Below are 22,218 nucleotides of genomic sequence, written 5' to 3' on the forward strand. Positions count from 1 at the left end.
TCAGCCACCCTGGCTTAACACATTGGGCTATTACACGACAGCCTAGCCTTAATGCAAAAATACAACTCTGTAGTGCAGATGGTTTTGGATAATCATTTGGCTTTAGATTACTTCTTTGCCCAGGAAGGAGGTATATGCATGTATATTAATAATTCTGGACAAATGCAGACAAATTTACAAAAGATGGCCCAAAAGGTACAAGTATTCCATAATGTCGCCCAAGTTTTTAATCAAATACCTACCTTAACCTTATCCATGGGCTTTATTTTCTTGGCTGGACCCCAACAAATGGGGGGGGGGGATGGTTACAGACAGGATTTCAAATTATCATTTGTCTATTGATATTGTTGATTGGAATTTTTGCTTTGCTCAAATGGTTCACGTGCCTGATGACCAAAATCTTACCAGTGCCTTTTAATATCTCCACCATGCAGACAGTGCCCATAGTTTTCCCTCAAGACTAAGGCCTAGGCATCACAGGGTCAATTGTGATGAGAATATAGCTGTTTTGAGTTGCTGCCTAGGCATTTTATAGGATGACAGCCCTGCTGACACTCAGAGTCTGGACAGTTAGATAAGGACTTGAGCTTAGGATTCCCTCCACGAGCTCCCACTTTGCTTTTCCTGGGGCACCTTTTAAAATAACTGGAATTGAGCCCTCGAAAAGTTAGTGACCTCTGCCCCAACCACCTTATAATAGATGTTTGCTATCCTGCTCTCTATCTCCTGCTTGCTTGTGACCTGGGATGGAGGACTGCCATTCCTCAGCTCATTGCGTCTCCCACCCCTGCTTCTGGGATCTTTAAGCAATAAATCTTGTGACTTTACTTCATTTGTCTGAGTATATTAAAACTACGCCTTCAACCTAAACAACCTGGGGTTTTCACTTCCCCAAAGTGGCAGCTCAGATGCTAAGGAAGCTACCTGCTGGACCCTGTGTGGGTAGCTTGTGCCTGCTCATTCAGTGGGTCACAAACTGTATATTCTTAATTCAGTATATATGGGCTCCACAACACTGCATACTAAAAAGCAAAAGAGCTCTTTGAAGAGACAGAGGAAGCACCAAAACCAGACATGGCAGGGATGTTGAAATTATCAGACCAGGAATTTAAAACAACTATGATTAATATGCTGAGGGCTCTAATGGATAAAGTGGGCAGCACACAAGAACACAAGAACAATGTAAACAGAGAGATGGAAATCCTAAGAAAAAACAAAAAAGAAATGCTAGAAATCAAAAACACTATAACAGAAATTAAGAATGCCATTGATTGAGTTATTAGTAGATTGGACATGGCTGAGGTGAGAATCCTGAGCTTAAGGATATCTTAGTAGAAACCTCCAAAACTTAAAAGCAAAGAGAACAAAGACCAGAAAAAAATCCAGAATATAACATCAAAAGACTCTGGGGCAACTACAAAAGGTGTAACATACAAGAATGGGAATACCAGGAGAAGAAGGGAATGGAAGTATTTGAAATGACAATGACTAAGAATTTCCCACAAATTAATGTCAGACACCAAACTACAGACCCAGGAAGTTTAGAGACCACCAAGCAGAATAAAGGCCAAAAAACTATCCCTAGTACAACATTTTCAAATTACAGAAAATCAAAGATAAAAAATCCTGAAAGCAGCCAAAGGGAAAAAACGCCTTATCTATAGAGGAAGAGAGAATTACATCTGACTTCTCCTCAGAAGCCAAGCATGCAAGAAGAGAATAGAGTGAAATATTTAAACTGTTGAAAGAAAAACCTACCAACTTATAATCCTATACCCTATGAAATTTCCCACAAACTGAAGAAATAAAGACTTTCTCAGGCAAAATTTGAGGGAATGTGTTGCCAATAGACCTGTCACGTAATAAATGTTAACAGGAGTACTTCAGAGAAGAGAAAAATATAGGTCAAAAACTTGGATCTATATAAAGAAGAGCATCAAAGAAGAAATAGTATGGTTTAAAATAATTCACTTTTCTTCCTATTCTTAAGTGATCTAACAGATAACGCTTTGTTCAAAATACTGCTTATGCATGCATATGTGTGTGTGTGTATATATATACATGACAGTATCAAATGATGTGAGGCAAAAACTCATAGAATTGCAAGGAGAAATAGGTGAATTCACTATTTTAGTTGGAGACTTCAAAGCACCTCTATCAGAAATGAACAGATCCATCAGGCAGCAAATCAGGAAGGATACAGTTGAGCTCAACACCATCATCAATTAACTGGATATAATGGACACACAGACTACTTCAACCAAAAATAGCAGAATACACATTCTTCACAAGCTCACGTGGAAGAGAGACCAAATTCTGGGCCATAAAACATACCTTAGCAAATTTAAAGCTAGCTCTGGTGGTCTAGTGTTTAAGATTCAGCACTCTCACGGCTGCGACTTAGGCTTATTTCCTAGTCAAGAAAGCACACCATCTGTCAGTTGTCATACTGTGGCAGTTGCATGTTGCTGTGATGCTGAAATACTGGGATTTCAAAATAGCAGCAGGGTCACCCATGGTGGACAGGTTACAGTAGAGGTTCCAGACTAAGACAGGCGAGGAAGAAGGACCTGGCCACCCACTTCTGAACAAACTGGCCATGAAAACACCACGAATAGCAGCAGAGCAATTGTCCGATACAGTGCCAAAAGGAGAGAGGATGGTGCAAAAAGACCAGGCAGGCTTCTGCTCTGCTGTACACAGGGTCATTAAGAGTTGAAATCGACAACACTAGCAACAAAAAACAAATTTAAAAGGATAGAAATCATACAATGTCTGCTTTTAGAGCACAAAGAAATTAAACTAGAAATCAAACAAAGAAAGGTAACTGGAAAAATCCCAAAACATGTGGAAATTAAACAATTTATTTCTAAATAAAACATTAACCAAAGGAAAAATCTCAAGAGAAATTTAAAAATATGTTAACCTAGGGGCCAGCCCAGTGCCATGGTGGTTAAGTTCACGTGTTCTGCTTCAGCGGCCCAGGGTTCACAGGTTCAGATCCTGGGCACAGACCTACACACCACTCATCAAGCCATGCTGTGGCAGCATCCCACATACAAAATAGAGGAGAACTGCCACACCTATTAGCTCAGGGACAGTCTTCCTCAAGCAAAAAGAGGAGGATTAGCAACAGATGTTAGCTCAGGGCCAACCTTCCTCACCAAAAGAAAAATATATATATATATATTACTCTAAATGAAAATACAACTTATGAAAATTTGTGGGATGAAGTGAAAGCAGTGCATAGAAGGAAATTACAGCACTGAATGCCTATATTAGAAAAGAGGAAAGATCTAAAATCAATAACCCAAGTTTCTACCTTAAGAAACTAGAAAAAGAAGAGTAAATTAGGTCCCAAGTAAACAGAAAAAGAAATAATAAGAATTAGAGCAGAAATCAATGAAATTGAAAATAGGAAATCAATAGAGAAAATGAGGAAAATCAAAAGCTGTTTCTTAAAAAATATCAATAAAATTGACAAGCCTCCAGCCAGGAAAACTAAGAAAAAAAGAGAGAGGACACAAATCGCTACTATCAAAAATGCAAGAGGGGCTGGCCCCATGGCCGAATGGTTAAGTTCGCACGCTCCGCTGCAGGTGGCCCAGTGTTTCGTTGGTTCGAATCCTGGGTGCGGACACGACACTGCTCATTAAACCATGCTGAGGCAGCGTCCCACATGCCACAACTAGAAGGACCCACAATGAAGAATATACAACTATGTACCGGGGGTCTTTGGGGAGAAAAAGGAAAAAGAAAAAAAAATGAAAGAGATCACTACAGATAGCACTGACATTAAAAGAATAATAGAGGAATACTATGAACACCAATGTGCCCACAAATTTGATAATCTAGATGGACTGGACCAATTCCTTAAAAAATAAAATGTGCCAAAAATCACACAAGAAGAAAAACACGGTCTGAATAGGCATCTATTTATTAAAGAAATTGAACAGAAAACTAATAACCTTCCAAAACAGAAAACGCTGGGCCCAGCTGGGTTCACTGGTGAATTATACCAAACATTTAAGGAAGAAATTAACCAATTCCCTACAATCTCTTTCAGAGGACAGAAGCAGAAGGAATATTTCCTAATTCATTCCATGAAGCCCAAATTACCCCAATACCACAGACAAAGACATTACAAGAAAAAAACCCCAAAAGACCAATGTCTCTCATGAATACAGATGCAAAAATCCTCAATAAAATATTAACAAATCAAATCTCTGTTGTACTGTATACAAAGTATAAAAAGAATTATAGACCATGACTAAATGAGATTTATCCCAGGTAAGCAAGGCTGGTTCATCATTTAAAAATCAATTAACATAGGGGCTGGCCTGGTAGCATAGCAGTTAAGTTTGCACACTCTACTTTAGCAGCCCAGGGTTCACGGGTTTGGATCCCAGGCACAGACCTACACACCGCTCATCAAGCCATGCTGTGGCAGCATCCCACATACAAAAGAGAATAAGATTGGCATAGATGTTAACTCAGGGACAATCTTCCTTAAGCAAAAAGAAGAAGGCTGGCAATAGATGTTCGCTCAGGGCCAAATTTCCTCACACACAAAAAAAAAAAAGAAAGAAAGAAAGAAAAAGAAAAAAGAAAAAAACCCAATTAATGTTATTCATCACATCAACAGGCTAAAAAAGAAAAATTACATGATAATATCAATAGATGCAGAAAAGCAATTTGACAAAATCTAACACCCATTCATGATAAAAACTATCAGTGAACTAGGACCACAGGAAAATGTCCTCAACTTGATAAAGAATATCTACAAAAAGACCGACAGCTAACATCATACTTCATGGTGAAAAACTAGATGCTTTCCCACAAAGATCAGGAACAGGTTAAGGATGCTCCATCTCATCACTCCTTTTCAACATCACATGGAATTCTTAGCTAATGCAATAAGACAAGTAAAGGAAATAAAAGGTATACAGATTGGGAAGGAAGAAATAAAACTGTCGTTGTTTGCAAAAGACATGATCATGTATGTAGAAAATCTGAAAGAATCAACAAAGAAACTGGAACTAATAAGCAATTATAGCAAGTTTCAGGACACAAGGTTAACATACAAAAGTCAATTGCTTTCCTATATACCAGCAATGAACAAGTGGAATTTGAAATTAAAAACACAATGTCATCTACATTAGCACCTAAAAAAATGAAATGCTTATATATAAATCTAACAAAATATGTACAAGATCTATATGAGGAAAACTACAAAATCCTGATGAAAGAAATCAAAGAGCAATCAAATAAATAAAAATATATTCCATGTTTATGGATAGTAAGACTCAATACTGTCAAGACCTTCAGTTCCTCCCAACTAGACCTATAGATTCAATGCAATCCCAATTATAATCTCATCAGTTATTTTGTGGGTATTAACAAACTGATTCTAAAGTTTACATGGAGAGGCAAAAGATCCCAGAATAGTCAACGCAATATTGAAGGAGAACAAAGTTGGAGAGCTGATACTACCCTACTTTGAGACCTACTATAAAACTACAGTAATCAAGACAGTGAGGTACTGGCAAAAGAACAGATAAAAAGATCACTGTAACAGAACAGAGCCCAGAAATAGATCCATGTAAATATAGTCAACTCATCTTTGACAAAGGAACAAAGGCAATGTAATGGAGCAGAGAGTCTTTTTAACAAATGGTGCTGGAACAACTGGACATCAACATGAAAAAAATAAATCTACACACAAACATGAAAGCCTTCACAAAAATTAACTCAAGATGGATCATAGACCTAAACGCAAAATGCAAAACCATAAAATTCCTAGATGATAACACAGTAGAAAACCTAGATGATCTTGGATATGGTGAGGACTTTTTAGATACAACACCAAAAGCACAATCCTAGAAAGAAATAATTGATAAGCTAGACTCATTAAAATTAAAAACTTTTGTTCTGTGAAAGACAATATCAAGAGAATGAGAAGACAAGCCACAAACTGGGAGAAAATGACAAAACACACATCTGATAAGGGATTGTTATCTAAAATATACAAAGAACTCTAAAAAATCAACAATAAGAAAAAAAGCAACTAAAAAGTGGGCCAAAGACATACCTCATCAAAGACATGCAGCTGGAAAGTAAGCATTTGAAAAGATGTTCCACATCATATGTCATCAGGGAAATGCAAATTGAAACAGGACACCACCACACGCCTATTAGTATGGTCAAAATCCAGAACACTGACCATATCAAATGCTGACAAGGAGGTGGAGCAACAGGAATTCTGACTCGTTGGTAGGAAGGCAAAATAATACAGCCACTTTATAAGACAGTCTGGCAGTTTCTTACAAAACTAAACATACTCTTACCATACGATCTAGCATTTGTGCTCCTTGATATTTACCCAAAGGAGCTAAAAACTTATGTCCACACAAAAACCTGCATAAGGATGTTTATAGCAGCTTTATTCATAATTGCCAAAACTTGGAAGCAACCAAGATGTCCTTCAGTAGGTGAATGGATAAACTGTGATATATCCAGACAATGGACTATTATTCAGGGCTACAAATAAATGAACAATCAAACCATGAAAAGACATGGAGGAACCTTAAGTGCATATTACTAATCGAGAGAAGCCAATTTGAAAAGGCTACATACTGTATGATTCCAACTATATACATTGTTGAAAAGGCCAAAGTAGGGAGACAATAAAAGGATTAGCAGTTGCGGTTGGGGTGGGTGAGTAGAACTGAACAGATGCAGTAGAGAGGAACTTTAGGGTGGTGAAAATATTCTGTATGATAGTATAATGATGGATACATGTCATTACACATCGTCCAAACCCACAGAATGTAGAACACCAGGAGTGAACCCTAATGTAAACTATGGTCTTTGGGTGATTATGATGTGTCAACAATGTAGGTTCATCAATTGTAACAAATGTACCACTCTGGTAGGGGATGCTGATAATGGTGGAGGAAATGCATGTGTTGCGCCAGGTGGTATTTAGGAAATCTATCTTCCTCACAGTTTTGCTGTGAACCTAAAACTCTAAAAAATAAAGTCTTTAGGTGATGTCAGCAACATGGCAGAGTGAGCTGTTCCTTTTGTCTCTCCCCATTTTGAAGTGCAATTAAATGGACACTCACTGACCAACGGAGGAAGCCCACACAGCACAACAGGATGCCTGAGAGACAGACGCAGCTATACATCTGAGGGTGGATGGTCTGGCCCCCTGGGAAGTAGCAGAGATAGGTGAAGCACACCCTGCTCTCTCTTAGTAGCCCTGTGCATGCACACAAACACTTTCCAACATGGTGCAAGCACCCTGAAAGTAGGAAGACGCAGCAGGGCAACCGTAAGAGGAGGCAGCAGTAACCCTTAGCCCCTGCTTGTGGTCACTCTTGCACAGAGGGAGGGAGCCCACCATGCCCCTATGCCGTAAAGGAGAAGCCATAGCCTAGTCCCAGCAGGGAAGCCCTGCACGCCAGCTCAGCAGCCCTGTGGACAGTGGATGGTAAATAGGTAAATAGATTTCCACACTGGGGCAAATACTTCCCAGGTGCAGGAAATGCTCACAGTGGCGCTCCAAAGAGAGAACGTGTCTTGGGCAGCTGCAGGAATAGGAGTGGTGGCTTTGAGCCCACTGGTGATCACTTTCTGGCAAGGAGGGGGAGCTCAGAGCACCCCTGAGGCGCCAAAGAGTGGCCCTAGCCCAGCGAGGAAGCTTCGCCTGACAAGGACACTCCACACAAGTGCCTAAATGCATCCCAGGCTGGGGCAAGCACCTATAATACCCCCACAGCTTCCAGCACACAGGGTGGGGCCAGAAACACTGCTTCTGCTTCCCTCTAGCAGTAACAGGGGGAATCTGCATCCTAAGAATACCACAAATACCCTGACAAAAGAATAGTTCATCAAACACCATAAGAAACTGCAGCAACAATTCAGACTAGAAGGAAAATGACATTTCTCCAGAAACCAACACTGAAGACACAGAAATATACAACCTAAATGACACAGAATTCAAAATAGCCATCATAAGGAAACTCAACAACTTACAAGAAAACACGGAAAGACAATTCAAGGAGCTCAGCAATAAAATGAGTCTCTTCACCAAAGAGATTGAAACCATAAAAAAAAAAGTAGAAATTCTGGATATGAAAAACACAATTAATGAAATAAATAACAACCTAGAATCATTAAGAAACAGAACTGATCTTATGGAGGAAAGAATTAGTCTTCTTGAGGAAAAAATGTAGAAATTCTACGGATGGAAGAGGAGACAGAACTAAGATTGTAAAAAAAGAAGAAATTCTTTGAGAAATATCTGATTCAATTAGGAAAAGCAACATAAGGATTATATATCCCAGAGGAAGAAGAGAGGGAGAAAGGAGCAGAGAGTTTGTTCAAAGAACTAATTGCTGACAACGTCCCAAACATGGGGATGGTTTCAGATTTACAGATAAACGAAGTTAATCGAAGGCCTACCTTTATCAACATAAAAAGACCCTTTCCAAGGCATATAATATTGAAAATGGCAAAAGTCTGGGATAAAGAAAGAATATCAGGAGCAGCAAGGCAGGAGAAAATAACTTACAAAGGAAACCCTATCAGGCTTTCAGCAGATTGCTCAGCAGAACCTACAAGCTAGGAGAGAATGGAACGATATAGTCAACATACTGAAAGACAAAAACTTTCTGCCAAGAACACTCTATCCAGCCAAACTTTCCTTCAGATATGATGGAGAAATAAAAGTTTTCTCAGATAAACAAAAGCTGAGGGAGTTCATCGCCACTAGACTTCCCCTACAAGAAATAATTCAAGATGTCCTCACACCAGCTACAAAAAAACAAATGTCTACAAAGCTCTGAGCAAAGAGATAAACAGACAGACATGATCAGAAACCTGCAGCTCTCTACTAGAACAGGGAGACAAAGGCTCAATTACAACTTAAAACCAAAAGGGAAAGAAAGCATCAAAAGTAATGATAAGCACTTCAAATTAGCCACAAACTCAAAAAATTAAAAACAGAACAACATGTAACAGCAATTACTCAGAAAGAGAAAAGAAAGGGAAAGAACCTACTTAGGTTAATGGAGATAAGACGGTATAAGAAAATGGAATATCTTATCTCCAATATCTTTCATACAACCCTCACAGTGACCACAAAACAAAGTCAGAACAGAGCCACAATTCACAAAAAGAGAGAGAACTGAGAAATTCCTCTCAGAAAACCAACAAAATGAAATGGCAGTCAGAAATCCAAAAGAAGAGAAACAGTGGAAACACAGAACCACCAGAAAACAAGAGATAAAATGGCAGCATTAAGCCCTCATATAACAATAATCTCTCTAAATGTAAACGGACTGAACTCTCCAATCAGATGGATTAAAAAACAAGACCCAACAATGTGCTGCCTCCAGGAAACACACCTCAGCTCCAAAGACAAACATAGGCTTAGAGTGAAGGGATGGAAGATAATACGCCAAGCTAATAGCCAACAAAAGAAAGCAGGTGTTGCCATACTTTTATCAGACAAAGCGGACTTCAAACTAAAGAAGACAATGAGAGACAAAGAGGGGCAGTATTTAATGATAAAAGGGACATTCCACCAAGAGGACATAACACATTAATATATATGCGCCTAACACAGGGGCACCAAAATACATAAAGCAATTATTAACAGAACTTAAGGGAGAAATTAACAGGAACACAACAATAGTAGGGGATCACAACAGACAGATCATCCAGGAAAAAAGTCAACAAGGAAACAGAAGATTTAAATGAAACACTTGACCAGATGGACTTAATAGACATACATCAAGCATTCCATCCAAAAATAGTGGAATATACATTCTTCTCTAGTGTGCATGGAACATTCTCAAAGATAGCCCATATGTTGGGTAACAAGGCAAGCCTCAATAAATTCAAGAAGATTGACATCATCCCAACAATCTTTTCTGACCACAATACTATGAAGCTAGAAATCAACCACAAGAACAAAACTGGGAAAGTGAGAAATAGGTAGAGACTCAACACCATGCTAGTGAACAACCAGTGAATCACTGAAGAAATCAAAGAGGAAATTAAAAAATATGTGGAGACAAACAAAAATGAAAATACAACATACAACTCTTACGGGATACAGCAAAAGCAGTCATAAGAGGGAAATGCATAGCAACACAGGCTCACCTCAACAAGCAAGAAAAATCTCAAATAAGTAATCTTAAAATACACCTAACAGAGCTAGAAAAAGAACAGACAAAGCCCAAAGTCAGCAGAAGGAAATAATAAAAATCAGAGCAGAAATAAATGAAATAGAAACTAAAAAAACAGTAAAAAGGATCAATGAAACTAAGAGCTGGCTTTTGGAGACGATACATAAAATTGACAAACCCTTAGCCAGACTCACAAAGAAAAAAAGACAGAAGGCTCAAGTAAATAAAATAGGAATGAAAGAGGAGAAATTACAACAGACACTGCAGAAATACAAAGGATAATAGAATATCATGAAAAACTGTATGTCCACAAATTTCATAACCTAGAAGAAATGGATGAATTCCTAGACTGATTCAACCTCCCAAAACTGAATCAAGAAGAAACTGAGAATCTGAACAGACCAATCACAACTACAGAGATTGAAACAGTAATCAAAAACCTCCCAAAAAAGCAAAAGTCCAGGATCAGATGGCTTCTATGGAAAATTCTACCAAACATACAAAGAAGATTTAGTACCTATTCTTCTCAAACTATTCCAAAATGTTGAAGAAGATGGGACACTTCCTAACACATTCTATGAGGCCAACATTACCCTGATACCAAAACCAGACAAGGACAACATAAAGAAGGAAAACTACAGGCCAATATCACTGATGACCTTAGATGCAAAAATCCTGAACAAAATATTGGCAAACCAAATACAGCAATACATTAAAAGAATCATAAACTACAATCAAGTGGGATTGATTCCAGGGACACAGGGATAGTTCAACATCTGCAAATCAATCAATGTGATACACCACATTAACAAAATGAGGAATGAAAATCACATGATCATCTCAATAGATGCAGAGACAGCATTCGACAAGATCCAATATCCATTTATGATAAAAACTCTGAATAAAATGGGTGTTGAAGGAAAGTACCTCAACATAATAAAGGCCATATATGACAAACTCACAGCCAACGTCATATTCAATGGGGAAAAACTGAAAGTCATCCCACTGAGAACAGGAACAAGAAAAGGGTGCCCACTCTCACCACTCTGATTCAACAGAGTACTGGAGGTAATAGCCAGAGCAACTAGGCAACAAAACGAAATGAAAGGAAGAAGTGAAATGTTCGCTATTTGCAGATGACATGATTCTATATTTAGAAAACTCTAAAGAATCCACCAGAAAACTACTAGAAATAGTCAACAACTACAGCAAAGTTGCAGGGTACAAAATCAATTTTAAAAAATCAGTTGCATTCCTATACATTAACAATGAACTAGCAGAAAAAGAAATCAAGAAGAAAATTTCATTTACGACTGCAATAAAAAGAATAAAATATCTAGGAATAAACTCAACCAAAGAAGTGAAAGACCTGTACACTGAAAACTATAAGCCATTACTGAAAGAAATTGAGGAAGACATAAAGAAATGGAAAGATATTCCATGTTCATGGGTCAGAAGAATAAACATAGTCAAAATGTCCATACTACCTAAAGCAATCTACAGATTCAATGCAATCCCTATCAGAATCCCAACGACAATCTTCACAGAAATAGTACAAAGAATCCAAAAATTTATATGGAACAACAAAAGACCCTGAATAGCCAAAGCAATCCTCAGAAAAAAGAACAAAGCTGGAGGCATCAAAATCTCTGATTTCAAAACATACTACAAAGCTATAGTAATCAAAACAGCATGGTACTCACACAAAAACAGACAAACAGATCAACGGATCAGAACTGAAAGCCCAGAAATAAAACCACACACCTATGGACAGTTAATCTTTGACAGAGGAGCCAAGAACACACAATGGAAAAAGGAAAGTCTCTTCAATAAATGGTGCTGGGAAACCTGGACCGCTACAAGCAAAAGAATGGAAGTAGACCATTATCTCACACCATACACAGAAATTAACTCCAAATGGATTAAAGATTTGCATGTAAGAACTGAAACCATAAAAATCCTAGAAGAGGGGCCAGCCCGGTGGTGCAGTGGTTAAGTGTGCACATTCTACTTCACCGGCCTGGGGTTCGCTGGTTTGGATCCTGGGTGCGGACATGGCACTGCTTGGCAAACCATGCTGTGGTAGGCATCCCACATATAAAGTAGAGGAAGATGGGCATGGATGTTGGCTCAGGGCCAGTCTTCCTCAGCAAAAAGAGGAGGATTGGTGGCAGATGTTAGCTCAGAGCTGACCTTCCTCAAAAAAAAATCCTAGAAGAAAATATAGGCAGTACACTCTTTGACATGGGTCTTAGCCACATCTTTTCGAATACTATGTCTACTTGGGTAAGGGAAACAAAAGAAAAAATTAACAAATGGGACTACATCAGACTGAAAAGCTTCTATAAAGCAAAGGAAACCATCAACAAAATGGAAAGACAACCCACCAACTGGGAGAAAATATTTGCAAATCATTTATCAGACAAGGGGTTGATATCCAAACTAAATAATGAACTCACACAACTCAACAACAACAAAAAACAACCTGATCAAAAAATGGGCAGAGGATATGAACAGACATTTTTCAAAGGTAGATATACAGATGGCCAATAGGCACATGAAAAGATGCTCAACATCACCAATCATTAGGGAAATGCAAATCAAAACTACAATGATATCACCTTACACCAGCCAGAATGGCTGTCATTACCAAGACAAAGAACAACAAATGTTGGAGAGGATGTGGAGAAAAGGGAACGCGCATACACTGCTGGTGAGAATGCAAACTGGTGCAGCCACTTTGGAAAACAGTATGGAGATTCCTCAAAAAACTAAAAATAGAAATACCATATGACCCAGCTATCCCACTACTGGGTATCTACCCAAACAACTTGAAGTCAACAATCCAAAGTTACATATGTACCCCTATGTTCATGCAGCACTATTCACAATAGCCAAGACATGGAAACAATCCAAGTGCCGATTAACCAATGATTGGGTAAAAAAGATGTGGCATGTATATACAATGGAATAAGACTCAGCCAGAAAAAAAGGCAAAATCATCCCATTTGCAACAACATGGATGGACCTGTAGTGTATTATGTTAAGTGAAATAAGGCAGACTGAAAAAGACAAACACCAGACAATTTCACTCATATGTAGTTTATAAACAAACACACTGAGAAGGAAAATAGTTCAGTGGTTACCAGGAGAAGGAGGGGTAGAGGGTGGGCACAGGGAGTGAAGGGGAGCACCTATGTGGTGACAGACAAGAAATAATGTACAACTGAAATTTCAGAATGATCTAAACTATTATGAATCTCAATTTTAAAAAATAATAAAGTCTTTAAAAACAAATTTGCTGGAATGTTAAAATAAATACTTGAATTTCTTCTACCATGATTCAAGAATTATTGGGAGACTATCTTCCCCTATCAGCTTTCTCTCTCTACACAGGCAATGGGACGTGACACTTCAATCATAAATAATTCACTACTGCATATCCTAAGAATAGGGACATTCACCTATCATATAACCACAACATCAATCTCACACCCAGAAAATATTTTATAATATTACCTAATAGGTCTAGCACTTTTCTTAGAAGTCAAATCTTTGATCAACAAGGACTTTCTATCTTGTTTGTGTCCAATCTATTTAAGAGTTATTTGTCTTACAAAATCAGCCATTTCATGAAAATTTTAAACCTAATGAGAAGTGGTACACAGTATATTCTCTTATGATTTCAAAATATCTCAATGGTATGTTTAGCACACTCTTTTACAACAATTTTTTTCTTGTAATCATCTAGCTAGCTAGAAGTTGCCTATTGATTTAGAATTTTTCCAAGATTCAAATCCAAGTTTTAACATCCAATTCTATCATTTTTCTGTTTTCTAGTTCATTGATACATTTGAGTTTATAATTTTCTTCTTACTATTTTCTTAGTTTTGCTTGTTTCATTTTTACTCCTAAGTTTGTTTTATGGTTTTCCTTATAAATTTAGAACTATTGGTCCATACACCATGATGATATAAATTACTGACTTCAAACTTTTCCTGTCTTCAGAGGTTACCAAACAAAACAGGGAAACAGAGCAGACAGTATCCATGCTGAGCACAGTCAGGAAATCCTTGGTTACAAAGAGGATTTTTGTTCTCATAGCCTGGGAGGGGTCAAAGGACGTGAATAGTTTGTGCCAACAAGCAATGTAAGAGCACGTCTTTAGGAGCCTACAAAATATAATTGTCATCTTCTGCACTTCTGTGGGCTAGAGGACAGTAAGATAAATAATCCTGTGGTCTGGAGTTGTACTTGAACCTAAAAATCGTTTCTTTGACACAGAAAAACAAATAGCAAAATGACAGAAATAAGTCTCTCCTTATTGGTAACTACTTTAAATGAAAATGGATTAAACACTCCAATCAAAACACAGAGATTGGCAGAATGGGAAAAAACACCAAAAAACAAAAAAAAACAGGATCCCACTATATGCTATCTCCAAGAGACTCACTTTAAGGAAATTCTGACATACGCTACAACATGGATGAACCTTGAGGACATTATGCTAAATGAAATAAACCAATCACAAAAAGACAAATACTGTATGATCCCACTTATATGAGGTACTTAATTAAAACCACAGAGACAGAGTGGTGGTTGCCAGGGGCTTGGGGGAGGACGAAGTGGGAAGAAATTGTTTAATGCATATAGAGTTTCAGTCTTGCAAGATGAAAAGAGTTCTGGAGATAAATGGTGGTAATAATTGCACAATATGAATGTACTTCATGTCAATGAACCATAAACCTAAAAATGGTTAAAATGGTCAATTTTATGCTATGTGTATTTTGCCACAATTAAAAATATTTTTTTTAGATCCATGCCTTAATTCTTTGAAGCAGCTTATGCCAGTAGAATCGAGTCTCCTTATTAGTCAATACGTCTCTCTATTTTCTTAGGTCTTCTTTTATGTCTTTCAATAGAAATTTTAATATTCTCCAATAAAAATCTTATATATCTTTGGTTAGATTTATCCCTTGATATTTTTTAGTTTTTGCGGTTATAAGAAATGATTCTTAAAGTTCTTTTTCTGTGATTTCATCTGTCTTGTTCTTTTTTTATTAATGTATAACATATATTCACTAAAGTATATAAATCTGAAGTGACAGCTTGATGATTTTTTTATCATGGTCTTCTGAGACGACCTCTTGTGCCTCTTCTCAGTCAACACCACACACCTGGAGCCACCAGAAGTAACCACTATTGTTACTTTTTTCACCATTAGATTAGTTTGTCTGTTTATAAATTTCATATGAATGGAATTATTCAGTATGATTCTTTTGCATCTGTCTTATTTTGCTAAACATAATGTGAAATCCTCAGTGTTACTGAGACAGCAGTAGTTTGTTCTTTTTTATTGCTATGTAGGGTTCCACTGTATGAGTAAATCATAATTGATTCATTTATTCTACTCTTGATGGACATTCACATTGTTTTCAGTTTGTGGCTACCATAATTACTTTTGTTCACGTCTTTTGGTAAACATATTCACTGACGTCTCTTGAGTACACACCTAGAAGCAGGACTGAAGTATCCTAGGGCAGAGATATGTTTACTTTTCTTAGATTATTTTACATTAGTTTTTTAGAATATTATACCAATTTACCCTCCCATCAGCAATACATGACTGTTTCAGTTACTCCACAACTTCACCAATATTTAGTATTGTTCTCCTTTTAATTTTAGTCACCCTGGTATGAAGTAGTACCTCATTATCATTTTCATTTGCATTATTCTAATAGGCAAATGACATTGAGAATGTTTTCAAATGCTTATTGGCCACTTGAATATCTTCATTTTTAAGGCAGCCATTGAAGCCTTTGGGAGGAATAAGTGATTTGTAGGAGTTCTTTATACATTCTGGATTTAAGTCTTTTGTCAAATATGTATATTGTAAATGCCCTCATCCATTCTGGTTTGACTTTTCTCTCTTCGTGGTGCCTTTTGATGACCAAATGTTTATTTTCATGAAGAGCAATTTATCAATCCTTTCTTTCATGGTTAGTGCCTTTTTGCATCCTGTTTAAGATATCCTTGCCCACCCCAACATCATTAAAGAGATTTCCTCCAAGAAGCTTTGTTATTTTATCTTTCACATTAAAGTCTATGATCCATCTCAATTTAATCTGGAGAATTATAGAGGTGACACAGTTATCCTAGAAGTTACAATACGTATACTTATCAACCTAAAGTAAACAATACGTCTACCTTCCTCTTGAATAGTTAAGGAACTCAGAACAATTTAACTCTATTTACACAACTTCCAATCTAAAAGATGTTGTTGTCATATAATTTAATTTTATACCATGACTTAGCCTGGAATATCTTATTGTCTTTGTTTTATATAGCTAGCATTTGGCTACATTTATCTGCATATTTACTTAACATCTCCTTTGCTCTTTAATCCCTCTTGTATCAAATTTGTATCACAAATTTTCCATCTGGGATAATTTTCCTAACAATCTGAGGTACACCACTTAGAATTTCTTTTAATGAGTGCTGAATGGTGAAAAACTGTTTTTGTCTAAAATCATTTTTATTTTGCCTCATTTTCTTTTATATATATAAAATAATTATAATATATAGTATACATATTACAAATATAATATATACAGTAAATAAAATATTTCAGGTGTACAACATTATAACTTGATTTTATATGCGCTACCTAGTGATCACCACTCTAAGTCTAGTTACCATCCATCACCATAGAATTGATTCCCTTCACCCATTTTGCCCTAGCCCCAACCTCCTTCCCCTCTAGTAAGCACCAACCTGTTCTCTGTGTCTATGAGTTTGTTTTTATTTTGTTCTGTTTGTTTTGTTTTCTTAGATTCCACATATAAGTGAAATCATACAGTATTTGTCTTTCTCCGTCTGACTTATTTCACTTAGCCTTATATCCTCAAGGTCCATCCATGTTGCTGCAGATGGCAAGATGTCCTTCTTTTCAAGGCTGAGTCGTATTCCACTGTAGATATACACGATATCTTCTTTATCCATTCACCCATCAGTGGACACTTAGGTTGTTTCCATATCTTTGCTATTGTAAACAATGCTGCAATCAACAGAGGAATGCATATATCTTTTCAAATTAGTGTTATCATATTCTTCAGATTAACAGATAAAAGTGGAATAGCTGGATCATACGGTAGTTCTATTCTTAATTTTTTGAGGAATTAGCATACTGTTTTCCATAAAGGCTGTACTAGTTTACACACCATCAACAGCACACAAGGCTTCCCTTTACTCCACCATCCTCACCAACACTTGTTATTTCTTGACTTTTGGATAACAGCCATTCTAACATGTGTGAGGTGGTATCTCACTGTGGTTTTGATTTGCATTTCCCTGGCAATTAGTGATGTCAAACATTTTTTTCTTGCCTGTTGGCCATCTGCACGTCTTCTTTGGAAAAATGTCTATTTGGATCCTCTGCCGATTTTTTAATCAACTTGTTTGGTTTTTCTGTTATTGTGTATTTTGCCTCATTCTTGAAACAGATTTTCACTGGGCATAAAATTCTAGGTAGACAGTTATTTTCTTTCAGCATATTGAAAATATCGTCCTAATATATCATGTATTTCATTGTTGGAAGAAATCATAATGAAAATTTAAAAATATTTGGAACAGCAAGATAATAGTGCTATTACATATAAAACTTACGGGCAGAATGGGACCAAGGACTGGGAAAGAAACTTGACCTCTTGCAGCCACTATGAGCACTAGGGCCAAGGCAGGAACATATAGGGTAGCTTAAACAAGTAAGTAAATACACTGAGGATAATAAGAGCCAGGTTTATCACTATCAGAGAAGTCAGTTACAAATATAGAAAGGGGAAAGGCTAGAATAACCCTATGCTGCTGGAACGGAACTGGATTACCAGTAAGAAAACTGACATAGAGAAGGAGTGTGTGCCAATCTGCTGAGGGGGCCTAAAAGCAATGACAGCACAATATCAATAAGTAGATCCAGCATAGAGATCTTGGTTTCTAAATACCACTCTCTGCCAAAAGGAATCAAGGCCCCAAGGAGAAATGGCTGACTCCAGAGATGGTGAAAAGAAACATAGAAGATTTGCCTGGAATATCTTCTTGCCCCAGAAAGTAAGTGAGTGCTCAAAGAATAATGGGGACATATCAAAATTACACAGGAGTCAGCTTTTAAAAGGGCTCTCACTGGCAAGTGTGGAATAATTTTGGTACCAAAATAAACACAGATAGCAACACATTATACACTTTGAGTAAAAGAAAAATCCAAGAGTCCATACTGGTATAAATAAATTTATGGGGGGGTTTTCAAAAAAATCTAAAAATTGCAGCTATCTTATTAATAAATGGTTCAGTCACAAATCATCAATAGATGCTAAAATAGAGAGGTAAAAGTTTAGTAACAAGATATTTACATAGTCTCAAAGTTTCTCTCCTTCATACTTGTTACTTATTAATTAATATATAAGACACACTTATAAACTAACTTTAGAGTGGAGAAAACATACCATTTTAATAAGACACCACCTTAACTAAGTGGTACAAAATAACATTATCAGTACTGGGACAAATCAACATAATCAACATAATATGATATGATACACAGGAAAAGCATATCATCATTTTTGTAGTGTTTCTACAGAAAAATCAAACTTGAATCTAATCATGACAAAACATCAGACAAACACAATTTGAGGGACATTCTACAAAGTAACTGGGCTATACTCTTCAAAAATGTCAGTCATGAAAGACAAGGAAAAACAGAGGAAATATTCTATACTGAAAAGAACTAAAGAAGCATGACAATGAAATGAAACACTGAAATAATTATAACAGGTTTTTCACCTACATAAATATTTAGAGGAACATTCAAAAGTTGTATGTGACAAGGGACAACTCTTCATTGTGTGAAACTGCAGTATGTATTGCAGGACTTCTAATGTCTCTGACATCTATCTACTACATGCCGGAAGCAACTCTCAATTACTGTGATGCCCAAAAAAACCCACAATAAATTTCCAAAATATGCCTTTAGGAGCCATTTACTGTCCCTGAGAAGAACTATTGCCTTCCACGATCTGGTCTTCTCTCTTTCAGTCTCTCTCTTCAACCACACTGGCCTCCACACTATCCTTTAACACACCAGCACACTCTGACCTCAGGAACTTTGTACATGCTATTTCTGTCTGGAGTGCTCTTGCTTCTGATACCCATGGTCCTTCCTTGACCATCCTGCTTTATTTTTCTCCCTGGCATACCATTAACTGACATATTATATATTTTACTTATTTATTTAGTTGCTGTCTGTACCCTCTCACTTGAACGTAAGCTTCAAGAGGGAGGAATTTCTATCTCTTTTGTTCAGTGATATGTCCTTAGCATATAGACCAGTGACTGGCACATATTAGGCATCCAATAAGCATTTGGGGAATGAATGAATAAATTTCCAACAGAAGGGGAATGATTAAACTGTTATATTCATATGATGGGACATTATATACCTATACCTATGTAAAATTGTGCTTTTAGAGAGGTTTTATGGGGAAATGATCACATATTTAAGTTAAAACAAAAGCATCCAAAAATATACACACAATTGTGGGCATTATGAGTTCACTAAGAACAAGTCATACTAGACAAACTACAGCTCATAATCACTCAGATCAAAGAATGAAGAAAGTCAAATATAAGTATAAAATTGTGGGTTGAACGATAGCAAGATGAAGGATTTACCCCAGTTGTTAGAAAAATCTTATTCAAAAAGTTTTAGACTCTTTCCCCATAACCCTTAGTAAAGATTTTTATCAATAAGTGGACAACAATAATTACTAAATAAATAAATGGCACAAAGCTGGAGGGGATATTTAAAATAACAGATGACCTAATTGAGACTCAAAATCATTCCAATAGGCTTGAACATTCACATGAAACCAATAAGAAGAAATACTGCAGAGTTAAAAAGAATTATATAGGCTCAAGAATTGGGAATAGAAATCTGGATAGCAGTTCATGCTTTTTAAAAATAATGCCATAGTATGATGTGACCACTAGAAATCATAGAATATATTAGCAAAAAGAGAATTACCAAACATACTTCATGCTGGTCACATCACATGTGAAATTTTGTGCTTAATCAAATTTCCTGACAGGACACCATATTTTAAGAAGAATACAAACTAGAGTCTATCCAAAGGAAGGCAATTTGATTGCTAGAGGATCTGAAAACATCAACACATGCAGATTAAAGAAATAAAGAAATGCAGATTACTGGGGAAAATATGTACTTTTATGCAAAGGATGCTAGGACAACTAATTACCCATTTAATTACTTGTTAATTTTGTTTTTCACAAACACATACATAAACCTAAAATCCAATCTAATTTATACTTTTAAAAAAACTTTTCCAAAATTGAGATAAGCCAAATAATTATGCTAATCACTGATGAACAATTTTCTAATAAACTGTATGAATTAGGCCATAAAGTCTATGCATACGATAAGTACATCATTTTTTATAGGATTAACAATAATGATAATAGCTGCCAATTATTGAACATTAACTAGATACCACACATTCTACTAAGCATTTTACAGGCATTATCTCATGTAAGCCAACCGAACCCCTATAACATAGGTTTTATTTATACCCTATCACTGTTCCTAATAGGAGACCAAATGCCCTATCCACAAGAGAAAGAATAAACTATGATATATTCATTACATTGGAATAGTTAAAGCAATAGAAAGGAATAAATTAAAACTATGTACATCTACACAGAAGAATCTCAAAAACCTAAGACTATGTTAAAAACATAATTCTCAAAAGAATATATACCATGTTGAGTCTATTACAGAGTTCAAAACCATTCTAAACAGCAAGAAAATCAATACATTCAGGACAGGAAGTAAAAGAGATATGACTGGGGAAGGGGACACAAGGACTTCAATAGTATTTGGTAACCTATTTCTCAGGCTAGATGGCTGATATACAGGAATAATTTTTACTTTTCTTTATTCTTTATATCCATGTTTCATATATATATTCTTTTCTATGCATTAAATAATTCACAATAGAAGGGAAATAAGTACTATTAAGAAGAAATTCATTTATACATAAGCTATTTTGGTTCTGTATTCTTAAGCAGAGAATATACATCTGAAAACAGCTGGACTTCATCTGCATCTCAAGATACCACCCTCAAGAGAAAGTAAGAGTGACAACAATATATTGATAAAACGAGTGAATCCATTCTTATTTGCCTAAGCAAATAATTTGTTCCCATAGATAGATTTGGAATTAATCAAAACCTACAGAATCTAATCTTGAATCTTTACTTTTGAAGAATTAAGACTCCTAACACCTTAGCCAAAGACTATCAGTGACTTGTCATCAATGCCCAGGTAAGAGATACAAATTCCACCACCCTTTCTTTCACATTTTCTCTCTTCATCTCTAGATTCCTTTTATACCTTGCACAAGTCAGTTGTTCTCCCAGGACCAAACAACTTTGCTTTGATCTCTTCTACTTTTCTCCTGTCATCTTCATTTAATTCTGAAATGGGGTAGCCACACTCACGAGCCAAATTAAACTTCAGATTCCAGGCTGCAGAGAAAGTATAAACACACTTGAGATAATACAATGCAAAAGTGATCATAAGAGCACAGAGATCATCAATATATCCAATTTCATGCCTGCCACAATGCTTAGCAAAAAGTGTGTGCTTTCAATTTTATGACAAACTATTAGAAGTTCTTGAGAGAGATCATTTCACTGAAAAGTCTGACTTTTAAAAATCATATTCCACATATATTTCTCCAATGAGGCCACTTTAATATGGTATTCAATCATTTTTATCTCAGTCTTCCTTCCAATGAAGACAGTCCCTTTGCCTTTCCTACTAGCTCCTGCTACAGCTACTGCCACCTCCACAAGAGCTGATATTTAAAAATAATAAATAAAACTTGGAGTTTTTTTGAGAATCAAAATATGCATGATGGAAGTAATGGTGTAGGCAGTTAATCTCAAG

The 22,218-nt window shown here is 36.4% G+C and overlaps 1 protein-coding gene across 9 annotated transcripts in view; it reads right to left on the bottom strand.

Annotated features, from left to right (window-relative positions):
* ALMS1 (ALMS1 centrosome and basal body associated protein) overlaps nucleotides 1-22,218 on the bottom strand; it is a 251,540-nt gene that overhangs the window by 140,645 nt on the left and 88,677 nt on the right. For all 9 annotated transcript variants that reach the window (XR_011503935.1, XM_070511957.1, XM_070511958.1 and 6 more), the window contains one exon: nucleotides 21,661-21,794. Coding sequence is in view for 8 of the 9 variants with exons in the window: in XM_070511957.1 (XP_070368058.1) it covers nucleotides 21,661-21,794 (134 nt within the window). In the remaining variant the exon portion in view is untranslated. The remainder of the gene's footprint in view (nucleotides 1-21,660; nucleotides 21,795-22,218) is intronic.

The sequence above is a fragment of the Equus asinus genome, chromosome 6, assembly GCF_041296235.1.
Source record: "Equus asinus isolate D_3611 breed Donkey chromosome 6, EquAss-T2T_v2, whole genome shotgun sequence".
Classification (NCBI taxonomy): Eukaryota; Metazoa; Chordata; class Mammalia; order Perissodactyla; family Equidae; genus Equus; species Equus asinus.